Below are 26,906 nucleotides of genomic sequence, written 5' to 3'. Positions count from 1 at the left end.
TGTATGTCTGTGTAGCTGTAAGATACAAACTGGTTCCACAGTTACCTCTAGAGAGCTCTCTGGTTACTTAGCTCTGATTCCAGCATATTGCCTGGTACGGCTTGGTATCCTGTACGTGTTAAAGAAGTGTGAGGGACCTTCTGTGGTGTGTTTCTCCAACACCGCGCTTCTCCCAAAGATAAGATGAATACGAAAAAATAGTTAGAAATGACCCGGCTTTTGTAACTTAACTTTGTAAGTTCATCTCGAGAATTAATGTTTTCTGTACTGTACATTTTATACTTCAATGTCTTACTCTTCACTTTGGTGTTCTCAGAATACATGCAAGTGGCAAAAAAAAAAAAAAAAAAAAAAAAAAAGTGCTGTCTTTCATCGTGAAAGAGGATGCCGTAACTCGAACTCCTCCTTGAGAAGTTCTGGTGGTTTGATAATGTGAGTTTGGAATTTGTTTTGAATGATCTAGATTACCGGCCCCTAATTCATGCTACCAGTGGCATCTATGAAACCATTTCCTGGGTTTAGGGAATCCGTCTCTAACTGGGAAATTTTCCTCTGGGGAAAATAATTTAGAACAAAGTTCTTGGGGTCAGTAGTGAGCGCTCTATACCAGATGCATGAAGACAAGAGTGGAGGGTTTCTTCCAACTGAGTTCCACAAAGCGTGGAATTAGAATATTCTTTATCCTACCCTGACACATTCTCTGAAGGAAAAGAGGGGAAGGAGTAACTCAAGGAAAGAAGTATTAGTAGAGGTCTCCCAGAAATTCTTTGGAACTGTCCTCTTTTGTCCAGTCTAGTCCAAATACACCTAAATATATCTACACCATCAGATGTGGAATTGTGAGAAGAAAATGTAACTGGTCACAAGACCTTGTTTCTCTGGTCTCCCCAACCCTCACCCTGAATTTAGTCTTGCTTGGAGGACCTACTGGAGCTCCTGGTCCTCGGTGGACCTTCCCTAACAATTACAGTCCTCACTGACGCCCCACCCCCACTTCTATTTCTCCCCAGTTTAACGGTTTATTATATACCGTCGTGAGTGGTAAGAAATGTGTGTTCCCATTGTGTTACCACCTAGATTATACATATGGAGGGTAGAATGAATGACCTTAGGTGCTGAACATATAGCAGGTATTTAAAAGGCGAAAGATTTATGCGATCTGAAGAGAAACCGGAGTATATATAGCAGGTATTTAAATAAGTGCGTGAGGACCAAGCTTTGATCTAACTCAGGAGCTGGTCCACTCACTATTTGATGAGAAGCGCCAACCCTCCACTCACCGCAAGACCCTCCAAGAGTCTAAGAGAAACCCAAGGGGAAGGTGAGAGTGCAGATGGGACTCTCCAACACAGTCGTCCCACATGCCAGAGGCCACCCAGGCCTATCTCCGTTTGGAAAATGAGAGCCTACAATTTGGTATCAGACCAAGCTGTTTCCCCTGACCAAGATGGGCATGAAAACTGGGTGGGCGTGTGGGGCTTCTTGGGGAGGGGTGGGGGTAAGGAGTGCTTTGTCCCTCCTGCCCTAGAAGGAAGAGAAACTTCTCAGGAATCTGTGCCTTGGGTCTCCAGGGCCTCTTCCCCGCAGAGACCCGCCTTTGGCCCCAGCTTGTGGCTTCCTCCCCTCCCCCATCCCGCCCCTCCTCCACTCCACCCCACCTCGCGCGCGCCCCGCCCCCTCCGCCACGGGGTTCCAAGGGCGGTTGGCCAGCCACCGCCAGGGTCACTCGGCCACACCGAGCTGCGGGGCGCACGGGGTGGAGAAAGCCGACTTTAGGGTTTGGGCTGGGGACTGAAGAGAAGTTTTCTGGGGCGGAAAGGACGTGGGAGTGAGAAGGTGGGAGCCCGACCCAAGAAAGCATAGAGGGAAGGACCCGAGAAGGGAACCTGCGGGGGCGGGCCCTGGAAGGCAGGGGGGACCGGCGCGGGGACGGCGGCGGCTGGGATGAACCCGGGAACACCTGGAGTTGGGGGGACGCGGCCCGGGGGTGCAGGTCCCCTCGGAGCGCCGCCGGCTGGCCTTGCCACGCCAAGTGTGCGCGGGGGTCCGGCAGGGGCCAGCTCAGCCCGCGGGCCCGGCGAGGATGCCGGCTGGGCCCGGGGCGTCCCCGGGGGCCCCGCGCCCACGTCCTCGCGCCCAGGCATCGTCGGGCATCGCCCGGGGGGAGACGGGGCCCGGAGCCCGCGGTCCCCCGGCTGGGGGCCACGGCTTGGCGCCGCCGACCGTCCGGGAGCTGCAGCCCGCGGGCGCCCGGTGCTCGGTTTGTAGGCAGTGTAATTAGCTGATTGTACTCTGCTGCTTACAATCACTAACGCCACTGCCATCAAAACAAGGCACAGCATCACCCGCCGCCCCGCGGGCAGGAGGACGCCACGCTCGGCAGCAAACGGCCAAGCCCAGCGGGCGTTGGGAGGAAGCCGCGCTTGGAGATGTGATGCGTCAGCGCTTGCTGCCGCCGGGCTGCGCGCCGGGCACGTTGTCAACCTGCGAGGACGCTCGGGCGCAGCAGCCCGACGGCTGCCGCTAGATGCAGTTAAACGGTCAGCTGCGCGGGGAGCCGGGGCAGGACGGGCAACCCGCCTGCAAGGAGAGCGACAAGTGTAAAGTTTAATGGCTTTAATTGTGCGCTGTAATGACAATTCAGACTTCGGGGAGGAGTCCCCTAGGTAACGTTTAATGCTGTACGGTGTGATTCATTGTCCCTTTTTCATTATTTAGTAAGGTATTCGCCAACCCACCAACTAAAGGGAGCTCCCGTTGAACCATGAACCAGTAAGGTTTGTCTATCACAGCGTATGGGGCACCAACTTGGGACTGCAGTGCGTGACGGAAGTAAACTTTTTTCTGTGAGTCTAGTTACTAGGCAGTGTAGTTAGCTGATTGCTAATAGTACCAATCACTAACCACACGGCCAAGTAAAAAGATTTGGGAATCATCCAAATGAGTTGTCTGTGTACATCATTGTGTTGGGGGAGCGTGGGGTTTGGAAATGCTCCAATATTACCCATTGCCCATTAACAGGAAAAAATCAGCATTTTAGCAGCTAAATACACAATGTATAATTTGTATGTCTTTATAATTTACCAATTTCCTTCAGGCTCTTAACCAAAAAAAATTTTTTAGATATATTGGGAAATAGGATTTTTTCCTTCACTGATCTATGTCATTGTATAGACTTGTGATTATCCACGTTTCAACTATGAGACTGTATTAGTATTTTGAAAGAATAAAGTGCCATGAGGTCATAAATTGTGGTTACTAACCTTTCCTGAGTTGGCTTTCTGATGTCCGTCTCCATTCTTGCCACAGTAATTACAACTTTGCTATGGCTGGAATGGTTAGAGTGTTCCTAGATTAATGAGATTAACTTTCCTGGGAGCAGCAAAGTTATTCACTCACACTTATTAATATTTTTATAAGAATACATGAACATTTCTCATAATTTATTTTTCAGGAAGGGACTGAGTCCACACATCAGATACAGTCCTTTTAAGTGCCCATTTAGGACAGTTGCAGAGCAAGCAGCTTTTAGTGGGACAGGTTAGTAAATGCACTTACAATCTAAATCCAGCATCTTACATGAGATTGCTCTTAAAGGATGGGGCAGGGGGGAATACACAACAAAAAGTTTATCCACAGGTACTTCTCGGCCAGTTCAGTGCCCTGACTCCCATAGGCTAGGATGTTAGCTGCCCTATTGAATTCTCCAACCGCTGCCCACATAGGGCGTGCTGAGCTGTGGCAGTCTGGTGTGGAAGGAGAGGTGGGTTGGGGTGGTAGGACTAAGGGTTGAAAAGCTTTATTTAGATATATTTGGGGGTAAGGAAGCCGGGTTGGGGGAGAGGATGAAGGCTGACTGAGATGCTGTGAGCTCAAGTGCCCCCTACTAACTCCCAACAGGACAAGAACCACCCCAAACCTGATGTTTTGACAGTTCCTATCTCGTCTCCGAGGCTTGGATGGGTCCCGAAGCCTGTGAGACCGCAGAAGGGGGCTTCAGATAGCCCGCAGGCACGCGCTGGACCCCAGCATCTCTCCTGGAATCGAAGGGCTTCTGGCGGTGGTGGTTGCCAACGGGACGGTTCTTTGCAGGGCGGGGCTGGGAGAAGAGCGAGGGAACGCAGAGAAGCGTCCCCAGTTGCCATGGAAACGAGGGCCTGCGGAAGGCTTCCCAGCCACCGGGAGTCCGTTGAAATTTGCCCCCAGGGACTACTGGTGTTCACCGGATCTTCAGAACAGGACTCCACCTTGGCCAAGCAGTTCTGGATCGCCGCGTCCCTGTACCCTCCTAACGAATCGCAGCTCGTGCTGCCCCGAGGTAGCAGTCAGCGCCTGCCAGTGGCCCGGCCCTCTAGGCGCCGTCCACAGGGTGAGTAGCTGCCTTCGGCCGCTGGTTCCTGCCTCCATCAGCAATAACCAACCTCTGGAAGATACCAGAGCCGCTCCCACAAGTAACCGCTAAACCTGCTTCTAAAATAGAAATCTTTCATTCCAAATACTTTAAAAACCTATACAAGCAGTTTTTTTTAAAATTTTCAGCAGTTCTTCCACCCGGAAAGCATCAGTGGTATACTTGTTACATCTAAAACCACATCTGAAAGTAACCCCTAGGTTATGGCATCCATTTGGCTAAACACTTAGAGAAGCATCTAGGGGAAATGTTATATGTTGACTGAAAGGATGTTAAGGGTGGTTGTTTACATAATCAAGTTCAAGCATGAAAGCCTCAGAGAAAGTTGAAAGCAGAATCAATATTAGGAACCAAGTTCCCAAACCTGTAAAACCTCAGTAACCCAAAGATACAGAAACTGTTATTATGCAATTTTTATAGGTATAGGAGGCTCAGATAACTCTCTCTTTTTTAGAAAGCTTAAATATCTTTAATTCTATGGTCTTTCCAATAATTTCTTCACTTCCCTTTTGTATTTTTTTTTTAAAGAAAATTTACTTCCAGCCTTTTAGTCTTGAGAAAAACAGTAAGTACCAAGTCTCATGCATTTCAACATCTTGATTCCTAGATCCTCCAGAAAATAGGTAATAAGTATAAGGAGTCCTCTTTACACATTGGTATAACTTTCTGAATTGCATACCAAAACCCTATCTCAGAGACCATCCTACTTATCCAGAGGTGAATGTCGAAATCCCCCTAACATGTTGAATAGAACTGTAGAAATTGGAAACTCTTTTACTGCAAATATGTTCTCTCCAGAGACCTCTTCTTGTCTCTGGACTCAGCCTTACTCCTCTCCTAAGGAGATTAGAGGTTCCCTTTGGCCACAGCTAATTACTTTAGTCTCCAATTATTTAAGAATCTGGTTTGTAAAATTTCAGGACAGTACATATTTGTGTTTCCCTTGCTACTCTGTTACCTTTTAACATTTATCCAAGTTTATATCAACATTATTATAACATCATGACAACATTATTTCAGATTGAATTCCATTTTATTTCTTTTAGAGACTATAGATGTCACTGCTGAAACCAGAAAGATTGAGGAATCTGAGGAGAAAAAAAAGTATCTCCAAAAGGTAGGCTAATATTTCAGAAGGTAATCTGATTTTCATTAGAAATTCATCATTATTTTCTAAATAATCCCAGTTATTATTTTTAAACACATATATGTAAAATATTTCTACTTCTGGTACATCAGCTTGAGCTGTTAGAGAACTTTTATTTGAATTTTAATTGAGGGTTAAAAAATTGTATTAAATTTTGGCTATTCTCACCCCAAGGATATACAGGAATAAGAGAATCAGAGGAAAATGGGGGGAAATGAATTCACACACCTTCCATCCAGTAAAGCCCCAAACCATATACAGTGTTCTAAGAACATTGTAATAACTGGAAAAATCAAAAGGACTGACCATCTTACTAGGTCAATATTAAAAGATCGGAGGAATGAGCCTGTCACCTAGGACCATTTTGACTAAAGGCTGAAATTCAACAAATTAGTATCATCAAATCAACTGAACACATCTCTTTTTGGCAACAGCCCTTGTTTGCTTTTCATGACATAGACACAGACTTAACTCTGCAGTTCATTCAGTGATTTATAGGAACACTTTGTTTGGTTAATGGGTAAGTTCCATCCCTATAACTGTTCTTATACTATAAAAGCAAAGATAGAAGATTCAGTTAGGCCTAATGTCTTTAATCATTGGATATTCTGGCAAACTCAGAAAGACTTGTCGGGAATTCTACATAGATTACGGAACAATGCATTTGTGTTTGCCGATCACATTAATTCACTTTACAGACTATTGGTGATTCCTCCAAACAAATGAAGTAATTTTAAATAGCATTTGCTTCATTCTTGAGGATATTGGGAACTATGTATTTATACTGGGACTTAATGGGTAGGATGGAAACGAATTTTTAGTGATGTAAAAATCATTCCATTTTTGGAAGAGATTAGAAATAAAAAACTAAAGACACTATTGTCAATTCTTATCATGTTTTGTCAAACAATTAAAATGATGTGAGTTACAAGTGGCTGTTCTGCTAATGGCCTATTAGAACTGGCTTCCTTGCCCCGGGTTCTTCTATATTAATTACTTAATTCTATAGATATTGATTGAGAAGTACCAAGTGCCAAGTACCATACTAGATGCTGGGAATGCAAAGATAACATGCGGTCCTTGATCTCAAAGAGTTTATAGTCTGGTGGGAGAGACAGTCAATTGAAGTCAAGAATTATGATACTTTATTACGACAGATGTATATGGTCACACTACTATGGAAACACATTGAAGAACATCAAAATGAAACTTAAGGAATCAAGAAATCTTCCCAAAGGAGCTGAATTTCAAAGAATATATTGAGTTGAACAAAGATTATGCACAGCAGTGCCCACAGTGCACAAGTTAGCTTCCTAACACCCAAGTCCAGTCATTTCTGACTCCTTCTGCATTAGGGTGCTCGGGCCGCAGTCGTGAAATACCACAGCCTGGTTAGCATGAACAACAGAATTTTATGTTCTTCCGGTTCTGAGTGCTGAGAGTCCGCGATCACGATGCCATCATAGCTGGTTTCTGATCCTCTCTTCCTAGCCTGTTGATGGCCGGCTTCTCGCTGGGTCTTCACATGGCGCAGGGAGAAAACTCTAGTGTCTCTTCCTCCTCTTATAAGGACACTAGTCCTATTATATTAGAGCCCCACCTTTGTGACCTCATTTAACCTTAATTACCCCCCTAAAGGCCCTATCTCAGAATACAGTTACACATGGGATTTAGGGCTTTAACATAGGAATGGCAGGGTGGGGTGTGGGGACCATTCCGTCTGTCCATCCACTTTCATTTTTCCCCTGGCTCTCCAGTTCTACAGGATCAAGACCAAATCCCCCAGCATGGTATTTAGGTTCCTTTCCATTCTGACCGTAACCTGGCTGACTTCTCCTGCCACCCTTCCCCCAACCCCAGTGTAGCCCACTCTGTACCACTGGTTCTCAACCACTAGGCGAGGGCACACTGGATCCTCCCTCTATGTGCAGTCGAAGTGATGAGTGGGTAAAATAGTCTTTGCTGAACCTCAGTGTACACGTTATTCTGTGATATCTGCCAAATTGTACATTAGGTCAAGTGGGTCCTGCAATGCGGTAAAGAAGATTCTGTCTGTTGAGAGTAGAGGAAACCCAAAAAGCAGCAAGCCGGCAGGAAAGAGAGAGAATATTGCCAAAGGTGTGCCTTGTGAGTACCGAGGAGAGCTCAGTCAGTACTACATAGCAGAGTGCTGTTCAGACGCACCGTGGTACAAAACGCAAGAGAATCCGCAGTAACTGAACGCTGCTAGAGATACTCTCGTATCACTGTGATGTAGAATTCGCAACAGCCCATTTAGTGAGTGTAAACCTTGTGCTATAAACTCACCTAAGCACTTTACGTATATATCAATTCATTTTCTCCTTAGAATAGCCTCCTGCTGATTCTCCCCATTTAATCAAACCAGGCTTACATGATTTTCCAGTTCCCCCAAGTGGCAGGTGGCAGAGCCGAGATTCAAAGCCTCTATTCTAACTCCAAAGCCTGTGAGACTCATTGTATTACAATGATTGCTGGCCGCGGCACTGTCCGGGTCTGCTGCCAAATAACCTAAAATTCAAAACTGTAGTACAAATAAAGCAAGTGAAACACGGTTTCCAGCCACGTGAGACCGTAGCTGTTTCCTCAACCTGCAATGCACTTGCGTGTCTGTACCTAAAACTCTCCTCCGCATTTGTCTCCAAGGCCCAGCTCCAGTGCCAGCTTCTCTGGACCAGGAGTGGCAAGTTGGAGGCCAGCAGGATGAACAGCTTCCTCCTGCGCGCTCCTCCAGTGGTCCCCTCCGTCTCCCTCGTTGGGGTCGTCCCCGTCTCTGGCCTGTGTTATGGGCCACTATGCGTGTTTCTGGCTTTCCTGCCAGATGACGGACACTGTGGGGTAGTGGGCTACGGAGACAAAGCGAGTCTGGAGGTCTCAACTCTGCCACTTGCTATCTGCATGACCTCGAACAACCTCTCTAACTCTGTGAGGTTCAGCTTCCCCAGACATGAAAGGAGGAATGTAAAAAAAACTTTGACAGAGTTGACTAAGTTACACACAGCCCCTGGCCACAGTTTGCCTTCAACAAATGTAAATTCTCTTCCCCTCTAGGAGGCTGGAGATCATTTTTTATTGCTTAAGCCCAGTGCCTTTCTGGTTATTGGAATTTTGTACGTATTTGTGGACTGAATAAATAAATGCATAATTGAATGAATCAACGAGCAAACATATGCTCTATACAATGATATTTTCATTTTGCTTTGCCTTTCCTACATGTATCCATCTGGCACATTTTTCTAGGTTGATAATTTTTGCAAGAATTCTCCTCGGAGCTAATCTGTTTGCAAGTCTGCTTGAGGAGCACGTTAGCCCATCACCTCTCTTCTCAGTTTTGCTTTTGTCTCATGGGTCTCTATGTGCAGAGAGGAACTCTGTGACTTTGTTATGAAAACATAGAGTCTGTATTTGGATACCACTGTTTTTCTAGGTGTGTAGCACTCTACCTGCCCTGCTGCCCTCACCATTCTAGAATTTTTAGCTTGATGGCAGAAAATAAGTGGCGGTGGTAGGTTCTTTTTAGCTAATAAAAAATTTACAATGCTCTATTCAATTTCAGAGAATCTTCTACATATTTTGAACATAGACATTGATAAGTAAATACCTAGAATGCTGTTCATCTTAAAATGGGGGAAAAAAACCTTCTCCTGAAGGTTTTTCTTCTACTTTTTCTTAAAACTAACAAAAAATCTAAAAATTTATTTTCCATGTGTCTTAGAAGTATCTTCATAAAAGCTTTTTCTTCCAACTGATATTGATTTTTTTTGGGTTGTTGAACTTTTTAAAGCTGTAATGTTATCCTCCGTTTTGGAATATATTCCAGGTATACACTGTAAATGCTTTTGGTTAGTGGACAAAATGCTATTAATCACAACTACTATTTCTTTGATGGATATCCATGGCAGAAAATCAAAAACAGTTGAGTCTGTCAAGATTAAATGGCTTACTCTGTCCATAAAGGAAACCTTATAGCACTATCCTGGACTATTATTCTTCCTTTGAGAGTCTAAAGTAGTCTGAAAACATTATAATAAATGAATAGTCAGCTGATTTTTTGAAATCATAAAACTAATTTACTTTTTAGTTTTGCCACCTTTGAGAAAGCTCTTTAGATGATTATCTCTTTATGAAAAGAATTATAAATAATTCATTGGCTGGGAGAAGGAAGAAGAGATCAGAGTAGTATTTTAAGGCATATATATAGATGGCATATTGGAAATAGCCATCTGGAATCAAAGTTCTGACATGAGTGCATACAAGCTAAGGATTTTTACAAGAAATTATGCAATCTACAGAAAAACAGCACTGATATACTCCTTGTTGGGAATGGGGTTTTAGTCCATCCTATCACACAACCTGGGCAACCTAGATTGACCACAGTGTAAGTCTTCCTCAAAAGTGAGCTTGCTATATGGAACTTCCATGAACCAGAAGCAAATCGTGCTATGAGAAGATTCTCTAAGGAGAATCTAAGAAGCTTCACAAGATTTTTTTTTTTTTAATTTATTTAGCAGACAGAAATCACAAGTAGGCAGAGAGGCAGGCAGAGAGAGAGGAGGAAGCAGGCTCCCCGCTGAGCAGAGAGCCTGATGTGGGTTTGATCCCAGGACCCTGGGATCATGACTCTAGCCGAAGGCAGAGGCTTTAACCCACTGAGCCACCCAGGCGCCCCCTTCACAATAATTTTAGTTACTGATTTATGAAACAAAAGGAAACTGGAAAACTTTAATGTTATTCTCCATTATCCTACACTTTCAAAGTAATAAGAGGGATACCCAGACTCATTGTAAGTCAGTTTCATAGAGCCAAACCAAAGGTATAGGAAATTTCCTTAGTGTCATTGCCGGGATGCTCAGATAAAATAAAATCCTCTTTGGTGTCAAATTGATCAGAATTAGCTTCCCAGACAAACCTAGATTTTCTCAGTAACACTGTTATCTAGCATTTTTTTTTTAAGCTTTGCTATGTTCTAATGCAGTATAAGCAAAGTTCCTTTTCCTCCATAAAGTAAATACCATTAGGAAACAGTAGGTTTCTCCTTCACCAACAAAAGATAGTCATTTAAATTCCTGTTGTTCCTAATTTGTCAAAGAATTCAAGTGGAAGAATATAAAAATAGAGTGTGGAATTCACAGTAACAAGCAAATATTTTGGTAGCAAATGATAATTAGATTACATAAATATGAATTACTCTTTTATGTTATCAATAGTACTCCTTGTTTTCAAACATAATTCCAACTCAGGAAACATTTTCAGTTGGCAGATGAGGTTCCCCTCAATCTTCTCTGTAACTTCTAAGTGCATGAAAACGTTCTTGGGGAAAGGGATCAAGTAGATGAGACTTGGGATCATAGAGGTGAATTCATTGCCCAAGACAGACCCAGCCCCAGAGTTGGACAGGACCAAGTCCCCAAAGCATCTTTTCCTCTTTTTTTTACAGAGATCTATGTACTTTATCTTCTATATACATTCACCTTAAGAACAGAATAAAAACATTTTAAACTCTAAGATACAACTGGTCAAGAACCCATACTAATAATCTCCTTGTAAAACATGATTAAATGAAACCATTGAATGCAGAATGAAGTCCAAAAGGATGACATATATTTCAAAATAAATGACAAGACCATAGTGGAAATACGGTCTACGGGTCACAGAAAAAAGTCATAGTCAGTGAGCATTGTATGTTCTCTGAAGGAACTGATACCAGGGAAAGGCAACAAAGAGAAATGTAAAGTCAGGGTGTGAAGGTTCAACAGACCTTGTCATGGGAATTAGAATACAGGGTCGGGGTGGAAAACAAGGCAGGACCACTATCCCAGAATATCTAGGATACCAGATAAAACAAGAAAGATACTGAACACAGGGGATAAGACAATTTTTCATATACTAGAATTTTGTCCAGAGAGAGGCTTGGCTATAAAAAAGAAAGCAAAGTCCTGGAAACATAAACCTTTCTCCCCAACAATCACATTGCTAAACAGTTGTGTTATTCCCCTACTGCTATACCCAGGAAACTATTTTAAAACCATTAATATATAAGATAAAAATTGACCTATGGTAATCTTTCTTGGCCAAGCCAAAAAAATGCTCAAAAATCAACTTGGCTCAGTTGATTAAGTGTCTGACTCTTGATTTCGGCTCAGGTCAGGATCTCAGGGTCATGAGATCGAGCCCCACCTCAGGCTCCATGCTGAGCATGGAGCCTGCTTGGTATTCTCTCTCTCCCTCTGTCCCTCCCACTCACATGAGCCCTCTCCTCTCTCTCCAAAAAAAAAAAAAAAAAATCAATTTACAAACAGTTGATTCTATTAGATAAACAAATAAAGGTATATTTTCCTTGTTACAGTAATTCAGTAATTTATTAGAAAAAAATTTACCTGTTATTTAGGATAGTATATCTAAACCTTGAAACTTTTGTTATAAAGGACAAGAAAGAATTAAGACAACATTTAATAGGGCAACATTGGTCCAATCAAGGGAACAGGAAGGATTTCTGCAAAGACAAACTGAGATCTGAAGGGGCAGCGGGCATTAGTGAGGCCAGGAGAAGGAGTGGAGGGGGCAATGGGCGAGCATTCCGGACAGCAGAGGCAACTTTGTGAAGATCCTAAGCTTCAAAAGCCAAAGGGCATTTCAGCAGCCGAATGGCCAGTGACATAATGCAAAGCTTAGACCATGGTAAGAACAATAAGAAGCCACTGAAGGGTTTTACATTGGGGGTTCACCATATCAGATTTACTTGGGAAGGTCAGGAGACTATAATATGGAGAATAGTTCCCACTAAAATATGTATGATGGAGCGGAGAATGGATTGGAAGTGGCCAGAGCAGAAGGGGGCAAACGAGAGTGGAGGCCACTGCTGTCATCCAGCTAGGGTGGTGATGGCGAGCTTGGATTAGGAGAAGGTGGGTTAGAGAGAGAATTAGGAAGTAAAACAACTAAGACTTGAACTATATCTTGGATATGAAAGATGAGGCCGAGCGATCTGTCAAAGGTGACTCCCAGAACTCTGGATCGTACAACAGGTGCCAGTGTCTGACACAGGGACGCCGGGTAGATCAAGGTCGGGATTGCATTGGTGTCTTGTTTTGGTTTGTTGGAGAGCAGAGGGTTAAAAACTCAGCTGAGACTTAAGGAGTTTGAGGTGCCTCAGAGATGAATAGAGCCATAAGGCCTGAAATTCGGGGAAGTAGGGCTGGAGAGGAGATTTGGGCATTTTCTGATGGGGAGTCCCCCACCCCCACCTTCTTACAGCCTAATGGGCAGGACAGGAAAGACACACCTGAAAGGAGCAGGTCAGTGCTATTAACCCCTTCATCTTATCTACATGCATCAATATGATGAAAACCTTGAAAATTCAGTAGTTATTTGTTTGTGTGGAAGACAAGCCTTGGTAATTAGACCAAATCATAATAATATATCTTTCAATCGTATATACTCTATTGAACTGTAAAGTATAACGTTCATTTTGTGCTCCCATTTTTCTCAATCTTAAAATTCAAATCTCATTTACTGCTTTTTAAAAAATAAGTGCCTTTTAAAGCCACAGTCGTCCATTTAAAAATCACTTTTACTTTCATGCATTTATTTTGTGTGAATGTTTCAAAACAAGAGCAGCACTCTTCAGGTAATTATTATTGGTTTCCATTAAAAGATGTGTACAGAACTGAGAAAAAATATTTTTTATTCTTCACAACAGATGAGTTAACATTTTATTGAAACCTACGTTTAAGGAAAATTGTATTGGCTCCCTCTTATGTAATGACTGATATGTTTTTCTCATTTTAGTAAGCTGTCATTTTTAAATGAAAATTATAAATGTCAGAGCTGGGACTTGAGCCAGGATCAAGCAATTTCCAGGAGGTATGGAAAGGTGCTTAAATACGCATCTTTTTCCTGCCAGTCAGCATTCTCGCTCTAATCAATAATGCTCCGACGTCCGCCATCCACTCTCGCAGATTGCTGCTCTTAGGTTTGCCTCAGAAAACTCATGCTGGAGAAAGCCTTTTCACGGATTACTCAGGCTATCTTTTAAGGTGGATAGTAGATCATTCGAGGTCCAACCGTTCTGTATCTTACTATATCGTAGGTATAAATTTACTCTATGGAAACTGTAGCATCTGTGTAGCAGAATTCAATTAATAGGCACAGGGAATGGGAGTAAAGTTATGGAGGAAATTCATCGTCGAAGCATTATCAAAACCGGCGCTAGCAGGTCCATTCTGCCGTTTGGAATCAAGCCCAGATGTGAGACTTTTTATTGATGATACAGAGTTTTACCTAAAACCTATGAGAATTCTCACCTTCCTCGAGTTGGCACTTGTAACGAGGAAGAGGAACAGAACCTGCTGGGGAGTACATCTGTGGGACTAAGAACTGAAAGTCCCTCGTGCTCCCATCAGACTCCCAATCATAGGCATAGAATTAAAAATTAAATTTAAGAGCCTCGAGAAAAAAGAAATCAGATAATGTTCTTAACCGCTGTTAAACCATAGAGCCTTGGCTCTGCCTAGATGATAGTCTGAATCTGGAATGTAATTCCTATTTAATAGTTAACTTTTAGTCAAAAAATCCTATCCTATTTAGTTTATATTAAATAAGACCTTAGAAAACTCATCAGTTTAAAGGTACTACTACTGGGAACACCCAACTGGCTCAGTCAGTTAACCATCTGGCTCTTGGTCTCAGCTGAGGCCTTGATCTCAGCGTTGTGAGCTCAGGCCCCACATTGGGCTCCATGAACATGGAACCTACTTGAAAAAAAAAAAAAGTACTACTATAATTCAACTATTTTTTACCCTTCAACATACTTTTCGCAAAGTGCTACTTGATACCGTAAAATAAACTTTGGTCAAAGCTGACCTCAAGCTCTCCGCTCTGTGTATTCCCATAATTTCTAGGATGTGTTTGAAGGAGTATAGCCAAAGCAGCATGGGATACGGAGTCAAACAGTACTGAGAATGAGTCTGAATATTTGGTCCTGCCACTTACTAGTTAGTTAAGTGACCCTGAGAGAAATGGTTGCTTTAATGTGGTTGGGTTCTTTCCATATGTAAGGTGGTGATAATAATAATAATACCCATTTCCCTGTGTCATGAGGACTCAGTGAGTGATTCCCCACATAAGGCCTGTTATCCAGCAGTTACTCAGTGAAAGTCTATCTTCTCTGCTCTCTTTCTGTTTTCTTTTAACCCATAATTGAAAGATAAAATGGCTGCAGGTATAAAGTAAGCTTCAGTATTAAACAAAATGCTTTGATAAAGAGGTAAAAGGATAATGAAATAGATTTTGGAATGTTGTAGACTATCATTAAAAGATGATGAATGGATCACAAAAGGCACGGTCCCCCAGATTTCCACATCCTGAATGAAAGACACAATCAAGACTGGCTTGCCCATAGTGTTAAGGAAGGAGACTTTCCTAATATTTCCCTGTAATCCTATATTTATTTATCACCTGGAAAAATAAAAAATTTAAATTTAAATTAAAATATATATATATATATATATATATCACTGAAAATATATTTTGAAATTTCAACTATGGAGCCAAAATGTGTGGGCAGAATTGGTGAACCCTTGCAGGTAAATAAATTTAAATTTATCGTAACTCCTCACTCTATGCAAATCATGATGAAGGTCTGGATGAGTGATTCCCAACCAGAACCCTATCAAAAATCCACTGGAAAAGGACTGTTTTCACCTATACAGACCCTTTGCAAGAGTTCCTAGAAATCTAGAAAAGAAGTCTCGTATGGAAGCTGATTTACTGAAGCTACGGCACTAGCAGACGTGGCGAAGAGCAGCGTAGTTCAGACCCGATTCAGTCCAAGGCAAACCCCACTGACGAGCTACGTGGCGGCTAAAACTAGAGTCACCATTAAAATTAAAGTGACGAATAGGACCCTAACCTGAATAGGTAGTTCCTAACCTGAATAAGGGTTTGGTTTGCTTGTTTGTTTTGCTTTTGTGTTTTAGGTGGATGAGCCTGTTTGTTATTTCTTAAATCAGTTTGCTATTTTTCCCCAGCAAATTGTCCATTTCATCTATATTTCCAAATGTATTGGCATAAAGGATTCAGTGGTTTTTTTTTTTTTAAAAGATTTTATTTATTTGAGAGAGAGAAAGAGAGGATGAGAAAGAGAGAGAGCATGAGAGGAAAGAGGTCAGAGGGAGAAGCAGACTCCTTGCCGAGCAGGGAGCCCGATGTGGGACTAGATCCTGGCACTCCAGGATCATGACCTGAGTCGAAGGCAGTTGCTTAACCAACTGAGCCACCTAGATGCCCTGGATTCAGTGTTTTTAATCATCTTTTTAATCCTGCCACAGCTGTAGTTATTACTCCTTTTCATTTCTAATCATTTGTATTTTTTCTTAATAATTATGCCAAAGCATTATCTATTTTAATAGTCTTCAAAAAACCAATGTTTGGCTTTGTTATTCTCCATCATATTTTTGGCCTCTGTGGCACTAGTTATTGATTTTTTATTACTTTTTCCTTCAATATTGAATTAGTTCTTATCTTCCTTCTACCTCCCTTGACTTTTCAGTTTGTTTCTCAATTTTCCATTCTCCTTCTTTTCTACTATATTCTACTATAAGTATTTACAGCTATAAATATCCCTCAAAATACTATTTTAGGTGCATCTCACAAACTATATAGTATTTTCATTATTATTTCATTTCTAAGTATTTCTAAACTGCTACTTTGATTTCTAATTTGTCCCAAGAATTATTCAGAAGTATGCTTTTTAATTTCCAAGTGTATGCGGTCTTCTTAAGACATTTGGTTTTTTAATTTCTAAAGCATATTGTGGCCAGAAACATAGTTCCTGTTTTCTACTAAATCAGGTTTAAGCAGAGTCATCTTTATGTCAAACTCTTCAATATGATGCTACCCAACTATCTCACCCTTTATATTCCTTTTCCCCAAAACACACATCTTGTCCCAGGCAAGCGAGGCTTATCATCATCATTAAGCATCTTTCAGCTCATTCCTATTTCCGTGACTCTATTTTTAATTGGACTGTTATCTTCTTTCCAGCACTCAGCACGCTTTTTGTGTTATGATCATTAAGTTAGCCTGCTGCTTATCTAGCTGCCTTTCTCCCTTTGGTGCATGAATTTAAATTCTTAGGTTGCTTATTTTGGAGCTCCTTTAATGTTCTTCTGAACTTTCTATAGGTTTTAAAATTATAAACTTGTATTAAGATTTAGATTTAAAAAAAGATTTAGATTCAGAATGGATGTGTTTAAATATTATTATTTTTTAAAGATCTTATTTATTTATTTATTTGACAGAGAAAGAGAGATCACAAGGCAGGCAGAGAAGCAGGCAGAGAGATAGGAGGAAGCAGGCTCCCCGCTAAGCAGAGAGCCCGATGCGGGGCTCGATCCCAGGACCCTGAGACCATGACCTGAGCCAAAGGCAGAGACCCAACCCACTGAGCCACTCAGGTGCCCCTAAATATTTATTTTTATGTGGTTTTTTTTTCATTTTCTGGTGTTTGTGCCATGACCATATATTGCATTTATATTCAATGGAAAGAAAAAAGAATTTCTTTAAATTTCCATGTGAACTAATGTATTTCCTCTAGTATTTTTTAGTCTATTTTCTTCATGGTTTTTTTCTTTTAGATTATCTGCTCCTCTTGTTATATAATAATAATATTTTGAGAACTAACTACATAGCCCATACACTGTAAGTCCTTTACTCCCATTCTTTTTTTTTTTTTAAAGATTTTATTTATTTATTTGACAGAGAGAGATCACAAGCAGGCAGAGAGGCAGGCAGAGAGGCAGGCAGAGAGAGAGGAGGAAGCAGGCTCCCTGCTGAGCAGAGAGCCCAACGCGGGGCTCAATCCCAGGACCCTGAGATCATGACCTGAGCCGAAGGCAGCGGCCTAACCCACTGAGCCACCCAGGCGCCCCCTTTACTCCCATTCTTATTTAATCGTCAGAACAACTCTGAGGAGGACCGTAACTACCCCTGTTAAAACCTGAGGAAGCTGAGGTTGAAACATAGAAGTGGCTTTTTCAAAGGCACGTAGCTAAAATATAGTAAAGACTGAGTCTGGGTGTATCTGACAATGGACCAAGGTGCTTAACTACTATACCAAATTAGTTCCAAGAATTTCTAGATTCTCTGAGTTTTGGGATGGTTGCCAGGTGTCTAGGCAAAGAATTGGTTTTGAAATCACTCCAATACTCTTCTAAGATAGTTTTAGGATTAAATTTGATAGTTCTGCTTGTGCTGTGGTAGTCCAGAGAAAATTTCTTTTGGTAATGTAGATAAGTAATCAGAGGAATAGACACATATGCTATTTCTGGTTAATGTTTTACTCAAAATATTACAGTAATAAGCCAAAGAAAAAAATAGATTTTTCATAGGAGAACTAGGTCTTGTGAAGAAAGGACCTTTCTTTTAAAGTCTAGTGTTTTTTAATTATTTAAGTGTCTCTTTAATAACTGAAGATTACCTAGGGAGAATGTCTATAATGCGCTGGGGAATTTGTGGGCAGAGGCATTTGCATTGCATAATCAAGGGCAGATAATCTCTTGGGCATCCCCCCTCGTCTCCCCTCCTCGTCTCCCCTCTTATTCCACCCAGATCTCTTCAGCAGCTCACCTGTAGGCCAGAGGTGGAGTCATCAGTATCCTCCGCACCTGTCCGCAGAAGGCAGGCAACCTATCCTTCTCTTTTTCCCTCTCTCCCACATTTTGAAAGCGTTGGAAGAAAAATTTTCTCTGATAACAATAATAGTTACCATTATTAAATATTTAACATTAAGCTGTGTTGGCACGATCTCCAGTTTTCACAACAACCTTCCTTAAAAATGAGAAATCCAGGGGCGCCTGGGTGGCTCAGTGGGTTAAAGTCTCTGCCTTCGGCTCAGGTCATGATCCCAGGGTCCTGGGATTGAGCCCCACATCGGGCTCTCTGCTCAGCAGGGAGCCTGCTTCCTCCTATCTCTCTGCCTGCTTCTCTGCCTGCTTGTGATCTCTGTCTGTCGAATAAATAAATAAAATATTTTTAAAAAATAAAAATAAAATTTTTTTTTTAAAAATGAGAAATCCAGGGCTCAGAGAGTAGCTTTTTGATTGACTCTGGATCATAAGCCTCTAACCTGTGGGTGAGTGATGACAGTTAGAGGGAAGAAAGGAGGAGCCAGTGGGGATAGGGAAGGTATTACTTGCCATTAAGCATACAGCAGAACTGAGATTCAAACCCAAATGCTTGGCTCTATAATATATGTTGTGACCCCAAGTCGTTTGGCTCTGAAAAGCCGAAGAGCGAGAACTAAGCAATTTAATTCTTGATGTGACACTACAATTCATTAACCACCTATGAGATAGTAAATCTACATATTGTATCTTAATTTCTTGGAATCAATTTTTATTTCATAACATATTTTTCAAGAATAGTATATAATATAAATTAAATTTATAAATATATAAGGAAATATTATGTTAAAATATTATAAATTCTGATTTCCCTATATCATTTGAAGAATTAATAAATTTTATGACCAAAATGCCTTATAAATACAATATTCCATTATTGAACACAACCAAAATACTGTGATTAGAAGTGATTATTCTGTTGTTGTTATAAAATTAACAAGTACATTATTTATCCCTACTGCTAAGGTAAATTGTAAGGATTTTCCCTCACCACTGAATCTATTTAACTATCAAGGCAGAGATCTATTAGACTACTTGGCCGTGTTTTTGTTCTCATGACACTGTTGCCTACAGTAATTTTCTTAGTCATTCCCAGGAAACATGTCCAAGAAGCAGAAATCAAATCATATTTGAAAGCTTTGTTTCTGGTGCATTTTATTATAAAACTGATTTGATACTGAAGTCCATTAAAATAAAAAAGGACCTGAAAAAAAAGAAAAAAATGCATCTATTTTGAGTTATTTTTCACCAAGAAAGGAAGGACCAGGGGATGATGGGAGCAGGAGTTTGGGAGCAAGAGACTGAGGCAGGTAGAGGCTCCACAGCCAATGGCTCCTTCCCCCACTTGTAAAATAAAATTCTGCAATTGGAGCCCTTGGCCAGGTTACACAAGCCATGAGAACTCAGGCTACACCGTGATGCTGGTAGCTCGGTGCTGGCTGGCGGCACTCTCCTACCGTGAACATGCACTTGGTCGGGACCAATCCTAGAATAAATTCTCTCTCTCTTTAAGACAAATGAATTTTTAATTTTACAATTTCTTTTAGATCTTGTAACTAAATACGTGTCTATGTGTATATGAGAAGTGTTATGAGTGTCTAATTTGCCTATGGCTATATATATATATATATAGTCACGGAGTTTTGTTCATAAGGGATTTTAAGAACTATCGATGGATCGATTGTTTAATTTCACTTACTAAAACATGTTTCTTCTTTTTGTTTTTGCTTAGGCTAATAATTGTGTATTAGTGCAATGATTCCATTCAGACATAATGACTCAATCAATTCAGTTCAACAAAAATTCATTGACTGTCATCCGCAAGGCACTGCTTAGCTCTAAGGAAGGTTAAAAAGACGAACAGACTCGGAAACAGTCATGGTCGCAACTATGAGATAAAAGAAGGAAAGTAAGATCAGTACCTTAGTGAAGGTATAAAGGCCTCTGTAATCACAGTATGGGGACAGCTAATTGCAGCTGAGTAGCACGTGCCTAATGGAAAAGCTGGAAAAGAAACCAGCTCTGAATACCTACATTGAAAACACGCTAAGTCCTTACCTACAGACATTATTTAATTCGGTCCCCAGCAAGTAGATGGGTATTATGAAACTTAGTGTTTACAAGTACCCTGGATTATTTTTCTTTCAATGACTGTGGTATATGAGGCCCAAAACTCAAGTAAAAAAGTAGAAATCCTGTCCCAACGTTAAAAATGTCACAGGTTTTAAAGGCAAGATTCACGTGACATGAACAAAAGGAGGCAAAGCCCAGGAACAGGTGCCCCGGCCCCAGCTGCTGATTGCTCGTGCCCTGCATGGGCTCCTCCTCCCAAGTGTCTCTGTGGAGCACTCGCGGGGCTGGTAGCTTCTCCTGGAGGTGTCTGGGCAGAGGACTCCTCCCGAGGAACAACTTGGCCATGCAGCAGCCTCTGGGGCTTTGCACAACCTGCTTCCGCTGCCTCAAAACTCTCATCCCCATGCTGTGTCTGTTGCGATCTGCTGACTCCCACTAGCAGGCACCAGCTTGTCTCCTCTGGGACGTCTTTGAGGCTCCCCGTACATACGTCCCCACCCTAGTCTGAATTAAGGGTCTCTTTTGAGGTCTCTGATCGCACCCTAGACGACCCGCATCGTAGCACATTTGAAACTATTCTCTGCAGTGCCCTTGCAGGCAGGAAATGCCTTGTTCAACCCCTAGCACAGCCACGGTACATCCCGGGGGCTCTTTATGGATTGAAATGTGTCTCCGCTTAAAAAGGATACATCGAAGTCCAAAACATTGTACCTCTGGTTGTGACCTTATTTGGAAATAGAACTGCTATAGATGGAATTAGTTAAATTAGTTAATTCTTACTGGATTAGGGTGGGGTGTCCTTTTGAGACAGCCAGGGGAAGACAGCCTCACAGGGAGAAAGCAAGTGCCTGTGCAGGCCGAGTTCGGAGTGACACAAATTGCCAGCGACCACCAGAGGCTAGGCGAAGGCAAGGGAGGGGTCCCCTCCGGGTCTCAGGGGGAGCGTGGCCCTGCCTACTCCTTGATTTTGGACTCCTAGCATCCGGAATTGTGAGACGATAAATACCTGTTGTTTTAAGCCAGCCGGTTTACGGTTGCCCTAGGAGAGCAGTGCAGTGCTCAGTACATTTGAATGGATGGCTGACTGATTTTGTACCTGCCTATGACAAATCTGTGTCTCTTCTGTTATTTCTCGCTTCTAGCCTTGATCTAAACAGAGCTGCTTTCATTTTATGTGGCCACTTGAAGTTGCAAATTTTATTTATCTGATTTTCAGGTTTTTCTTTTGTTCTCAAATAGTTGCAACGGCGATTTTCTGCCTCGATGTCTCCAAAACTGAACATAACTGGATTTTCTGAAAAAATTTTTGTACCTGTATTTGCCTCTCGTTTGTAGTCTATATAATTGATAAATCTTACACTAAATTAGTTTTTTACACTTAGGAAAATTTCCCTGAGAGCGTGTGTGTCTCAAAATCGAAGGCAGAGGAGAGATGAATGAGATTCTACATGTGACCTACTAAGGGCCTTCTTGTCACGGGCTTGGGTTGTGGGCTGCTGCTTGAGTTTGCTGACCTCGCTATTTAATGGCGGTTTATGGGGTGGACAGTGGCTGGGGTTTGTTGTCAAACAGAGCTGGGATCAACCACAGTTCGCCACTGTGGGCAAGTTTTTTAACCTTAGTGTCCTCCTTTGTAAAATGGGGTCATAGTAGTGTCAAACTTCTGAGTTATTACAAGAAAATAATGGCATAATGTACATACAGTTCTTAGCATAGTTTAAGTAGTAAAATCTTCATAAACGTTTTTAGATTATCAGATGGGCACCAAAAAATACACTTCCAATGAGTATCAAAGTCACATTATTTTATAAAGCAGTGTCCTCTGGAAGCAACTGTGTTACAAATGGAAAGTATAAATCTATCATGGAAAACAAATATTTTGAAATTCTACCAAAGATGCCAGAAAGGAAATGTAAAAACAAAAACAAAACTATCCTTTGCAGACAAAAGCTTGATTATTGAGTCAAAAAACTCACCCACTTTTTTTTTTTTTCCTTTAAGCAGGCTAAAAGGAGAGATGAGATTCTCCAACTCCTAAGAAAACAAAGAGAAGAAAGGATCTCGGTGAGACTGAGAGGCCTTCAGATGAATCTGTGTGGGGTTGCGGGGGGACTACGGCAAATTCTCAGAGGTTTTATGGATTGTCCCCATAAACCTAAATGCTCATAATCCAGAGCCTTCTATCTACTGGTGTGGGGGCAGGGGATAGACATCAGGCAGTCTCGTCATCCTTGAGAAATCAGAGTTCTCCAGAGTGTGCAGTTCTGCTAGGAGAGAAATGAGGTGGCCGTGACAGCAGGTTTGTCGTCCCATATGTTAAAGCTGTAGGACAGTCACATGGGCCTCCGTCACATGGGCTACTGCTCATCTTTGTTTTACAATGACTGATCTTGCTTAGATCATACAAAAACAAATGCTTAATGAAGAGAAACACAGAAAAATAGTAAAACAAATAACAGCACCCTATAAACTTATAGATGTACCAACACCTGCTCTACTGACTAACCCCTAAATACCCTTCATCTGGAACGTTTCTAATCCCAGTGTCTCCAGGTTTAAGAAGCTAGTCTGTACCAACTCTGATAATTAGACCTTAAGTTTGTTTTTTTTCCCCCAGCAAGGAAATGTCAGTCAGTGCAAGAAGTAAAAATTATGCTTTTTGAGTTCTGTCTTGTTTTGTTTTTAGAAAGAACTGGTTTCCCTTCCTTATAAGCCAAAGGCCAAAGTACACAAAGCAAAGTAAGTTTACGTCTGTCAAAAATGTTCTTAGCTTTCTAGTTCCCCCTTTAGAGAAGCACTTTTTTTGATACTCCCTTTGCCTCTTACCCTCTAGCCTTCTAAAAACCCTCCTGCTGTATTCACAGATTTCTTCCCTTGAATAAACCTTCTCCTCATCCACATTCAAGTGTGTGTGCCCATTTGCATCTCTGTGCGGTAGGCCTGGGTACAACGGTCAGACAGGACAGACGATCAAGCCAGAATCCCTGCACACATTCCCTACCCTGCCCTTCCCATTCTGGCCCCCCAGCTCCCCTCCCCACTCCCCACACTTAGCCCCCTCATCTGTAGCAACTCAGCAGGTCTCTTAGATTACCAGCTCCCATACCACCAAAGGCATCCCTAAGCTTGTTAAACCTTGGTTCAGGTAGCAAGGGCTGGAGCCCCACAGGGAGGGGTTCATAGCCTTATTATCCCCAGAATAATGTTAGAGCAGGAGGAGGCCCACGGTCCAGAAGAGCTGAAACCACCTATCACCAGTTAATCATTAAAGAAGCTCTAAGAAAACAATCTTCCCACCTTTTGTTTTATGACTGAAAGTCCATGTGGCTAATTCAACATTAATTTGGCAAATACATATTTGCATGCTATATTCAGGGAAGAACAGTTAGAGAGTAAGAGAATGTAGATTCTTATCTCATTGAGGCTGACTCCCTTTAATGTTATCAAAGTAATACTCTTAAAAAATGAAGAAGCCCATAGCAATTTTAAAAAGTTTTGAACGAAATGAAAAGATCATTTAATCTCCTGGCTGTGTTGTCTACGTAATACTCAGCAGTATAACTTCTTCCTTCTTAGATTATTTGAACCAGCTTCTAAGAGTAGAGCAAAACTCGCCAATGGAAAGATGCATTTATCTGATTCAAATAATGGGTGAAACTGGTACTTACACAGTATCAGCAGTAAGTCTGGGCCCTTAGGTTTCTGGGCATATTTTTATAGGAATCCTCAGGACATTCCTGGTACCACCTCTATTGATTCGCCTAAGAGTAAAACATGATTTCCCAGCTTGAATGGACGATTCCATATGTGTTTGCCTAATTCCTTTTGTATTCAACTTGCCCATTTTCCCTCCTCTGCCCTGAAGCCTTAGATCTCACTCCATTTCACTGGGACATCTTCCTCCTCTGAGCGTCTTATAAAGTTACCATCTGTACCATTCTTTCTGCAAATAACTATACACTACGAGTAGCCATATTTTATAATCACTCAACTCATTAACTTAGATTATTTAACTCTTTATGTTTTTTTGTTTTTTTTTTTGAGAGAGAGAGAGAAAGCACACTAGTGAGGGGGGCGGGGTAATGGTAGAGAAGGACAGAGAGAATCTTAAGCAGGCTCCATGTTCATCACGGAGCCTGGCGTGGGGCTCAGTCTCACCACCCTGAGATTGTGACCTGAGCCAAAATCAGGAGTCAGACACTTAACCAACTGAGCCACTCAGATGCCCCTCATGTATTTTTCACTTGTCTATCAACTATATTGCAAGCTCATTGAGAAACTGAGTCACCCAAAGTGCCTAGCACACATGTAGGAATTCAGAAAATATTGGTAACCAAAAAATTTAGTTCCAAAAGATCATGTAGTTCAGTATTAGCTAATCTAGAAGGTGATGCTTTTATACTGTACATGATAAACCTTTTTAAGTTTTTGAAACATTTTAAACACTATTGTAAAATACTTAACTTTTGCCCTCTTTTCTCCCTCCAACCTTTCCTATTTGCCCAACACCCCCTGCACACAGAGATACACACCATCCTCCTCCAACGATCTTCTTAGGATAATCCAGATCCCCTTTTGTCAGAAAGAACTAGAAATAGAAAGTGTGTTCATAGTAAGGTTTTGGTATCAAAATGTTTATTGATGTATTATTCATGTCTACCACGAATACTTACATTTTAAAAGAGGTCTGACTAGAAGGAAAGAAGGACCAGTGGGTAATCCAAAGAAATCAATCACCCATGATAATCACAAGCGTGACTTGTGAGCAAAATACATTGCGTGTAGGCAGTCTTCTCCCGAACGCTTTACATCACACTTCACAGCATAACGACCATTCTTCCCACCTGCACGTTTATACTTGGCTGCAAAATCTGATGCATGGTCAGGATCCAAGACAGTAAATCTTCACTGGGGAGACTTTCAGAAGTTGTTTCCCTGCTGCGTGGCCTTCACAACTACAGAGCTCTGTGTCTTAAAACAGATTCATGTTACTGCCAACAGGAAAGTGATGTCAGAGTCAGATAAGGAAGACCAAGAGGAGGTCAAAGCCTTGGACTAATGTGATCAACGCAAGGGTGAGGATGGCTCACTTAGATCCTGACTTTTGAAACAACCTTCTCTAATATTCAGGACCATTGGGATCACTTTGTTAAAACAGACAAAGAAATAAAAGTTAAATATGCAGACTTCTAGGAATTTTACCAGTTACTGAACACTTGCATCTACTTTACTTGGTGGGTACACAATCCTCTCTCTCATCTCCCCATCCTGAAACTCCCATTTATCTTATTTTCATGGAAAGGGTATGTCCAGAACTACTGTATTTGATCTATATTACGAGTATCAGATCAAACGGGGGTTTTATATGCCCCAACAGAGGTTTTATATGCCCCAACTTGAGACAGTTAGTAAAAAATCCTGAAAACACACACACACAAAAAAAAAATCTATATAAAATCCATTTTCCAAAATTTGGTTTATTCAGTTTCTGCAACACGTCTGAAGTTAGAAATTAATTACTTCTAGTTCTGCAAGTAGCTGGCTTACTGTTCCTATATCTTAGACCCATGTGCACAATCCCATTGCCAACCTCCCTCACTTTCAAAGGTCATTCCCTTTGGTATATATCGGGAAGGAGAAGGTTAAGTGTTTGTCCGTTCTGCGCTGTGGAACCGGCAGTCTTACTCAGGGTTGTCTGCTCTGCTCCAGGGCTCCACTGACGCACCCAGCTCCAATGAGGACCACCGTTCACTGCGCTCTTGGCCCCCATGTTGCTGGACTAACCCCCACCGGATGCAGCTCCCACCCACAGCGCCCACAGAGCCGTGGGTGACCCACCGGTCAGAACTGCATCACAGGGATAAACCAAATTACAAGGGAGGGGGGAACAGTCTTTAAATGGAAGAGCATCTGCCTCGGTAACACTCGACTCTCGCTAAAAGAAATGGACAGCAGGTATCAGTGGACGACTCGTAGTTTTGCCCACAACACTATTTGGAGAAAAATGTTTGAACAGAGGGAAGTAGTCAGGCCTAGAAAAGGGAAATTTTTTGGAAAATTATAAATTGGCAGTCTCCCATCAGCACTATGAAGAGTAAAAGACACCCTGATATTGTTATCGGCCAGACGGATAAATGTCTTTTGTAAAGATGGATAGAGCAGACTGTCAAAGCCTAACCTTTCAAATCCGATAACTAACTCCCTTTGTTCTGATTCCATGCTCAGTGGGAAATCTCTTGCCCAGAAGCAGAGCGTGTGCTCAGCAGACTAATACAAACATCAGTTTGGTTGATGATAATATTTCTCAATGTATAAATATATTAGTCTCTTAATTGGGTTTAGGCTTGTCAAATTAAGGATGGGACCCTGGACCAAGATAATTTTACCAGGAAAACTGGACTGTGTAAGCTACCCAGCCTTCCCCAGTGCACACCTGTCCACACCTGGACACCTGCTTTACCAGGTATAATGGTTGCTTCGCTGCCACAGCTAACAAGGTGATCTAAAACATTTATTACTGCTCACACACCTGGGGGTGTGGCTGGGGGCTTGGCTGACCTAGGCTGGGCCAGGC

The 26,906-nt window shown here is 41.8% G+C and overlaps 1 protein-coding gene across 1 annotated transcript; it reads left to right on the top strand.

The window, feature by feature from the left end:
- Positions 1-4,143: 4,143 nt before the first annotated feature.
- On the top strand, positions 4,144-25,391 carry LOC111153677 (chromosome unknown C11orf88 homolog). The gene is made up of 5 exons (XM_022512831.1): positions 4,144-4,369; positions 5,458-5,528; positions 22,334-22,396; positions 23,019-23,071; positions 25,334-25,391. Exons 1-5 carry the CDS (start codon positions 4,144-4,146, stop codon positions 25,389-25,391), a joined length of 471 nt encoding a protein of 156 aa, XP_022368539.1.
- Positions 25,392-26,906: the final 1,515 nt, after the last annotated feature.

Source organism: Enhydra lutris, unplaced genomic scaffold (assembly GCF_002288905.1).
Source record: "Enhydra lutris kenyoni isolate GAN:26980312 unplaced genomic scaffold, ASM228890v2 scaffoldscaffold34, whole genome shotgun sequence".
In the NCBI taxonomy this organism is placed as follows: domain Eukaryota; kingdom Metazoa; phylum Chordata; class Mammalia; order Carnivora; family Mustelidae; genus Enhydra; species Enhydra lutris.
This window is presented reverse-complemented; position numbering and strand designations above follow the sequence as displayed.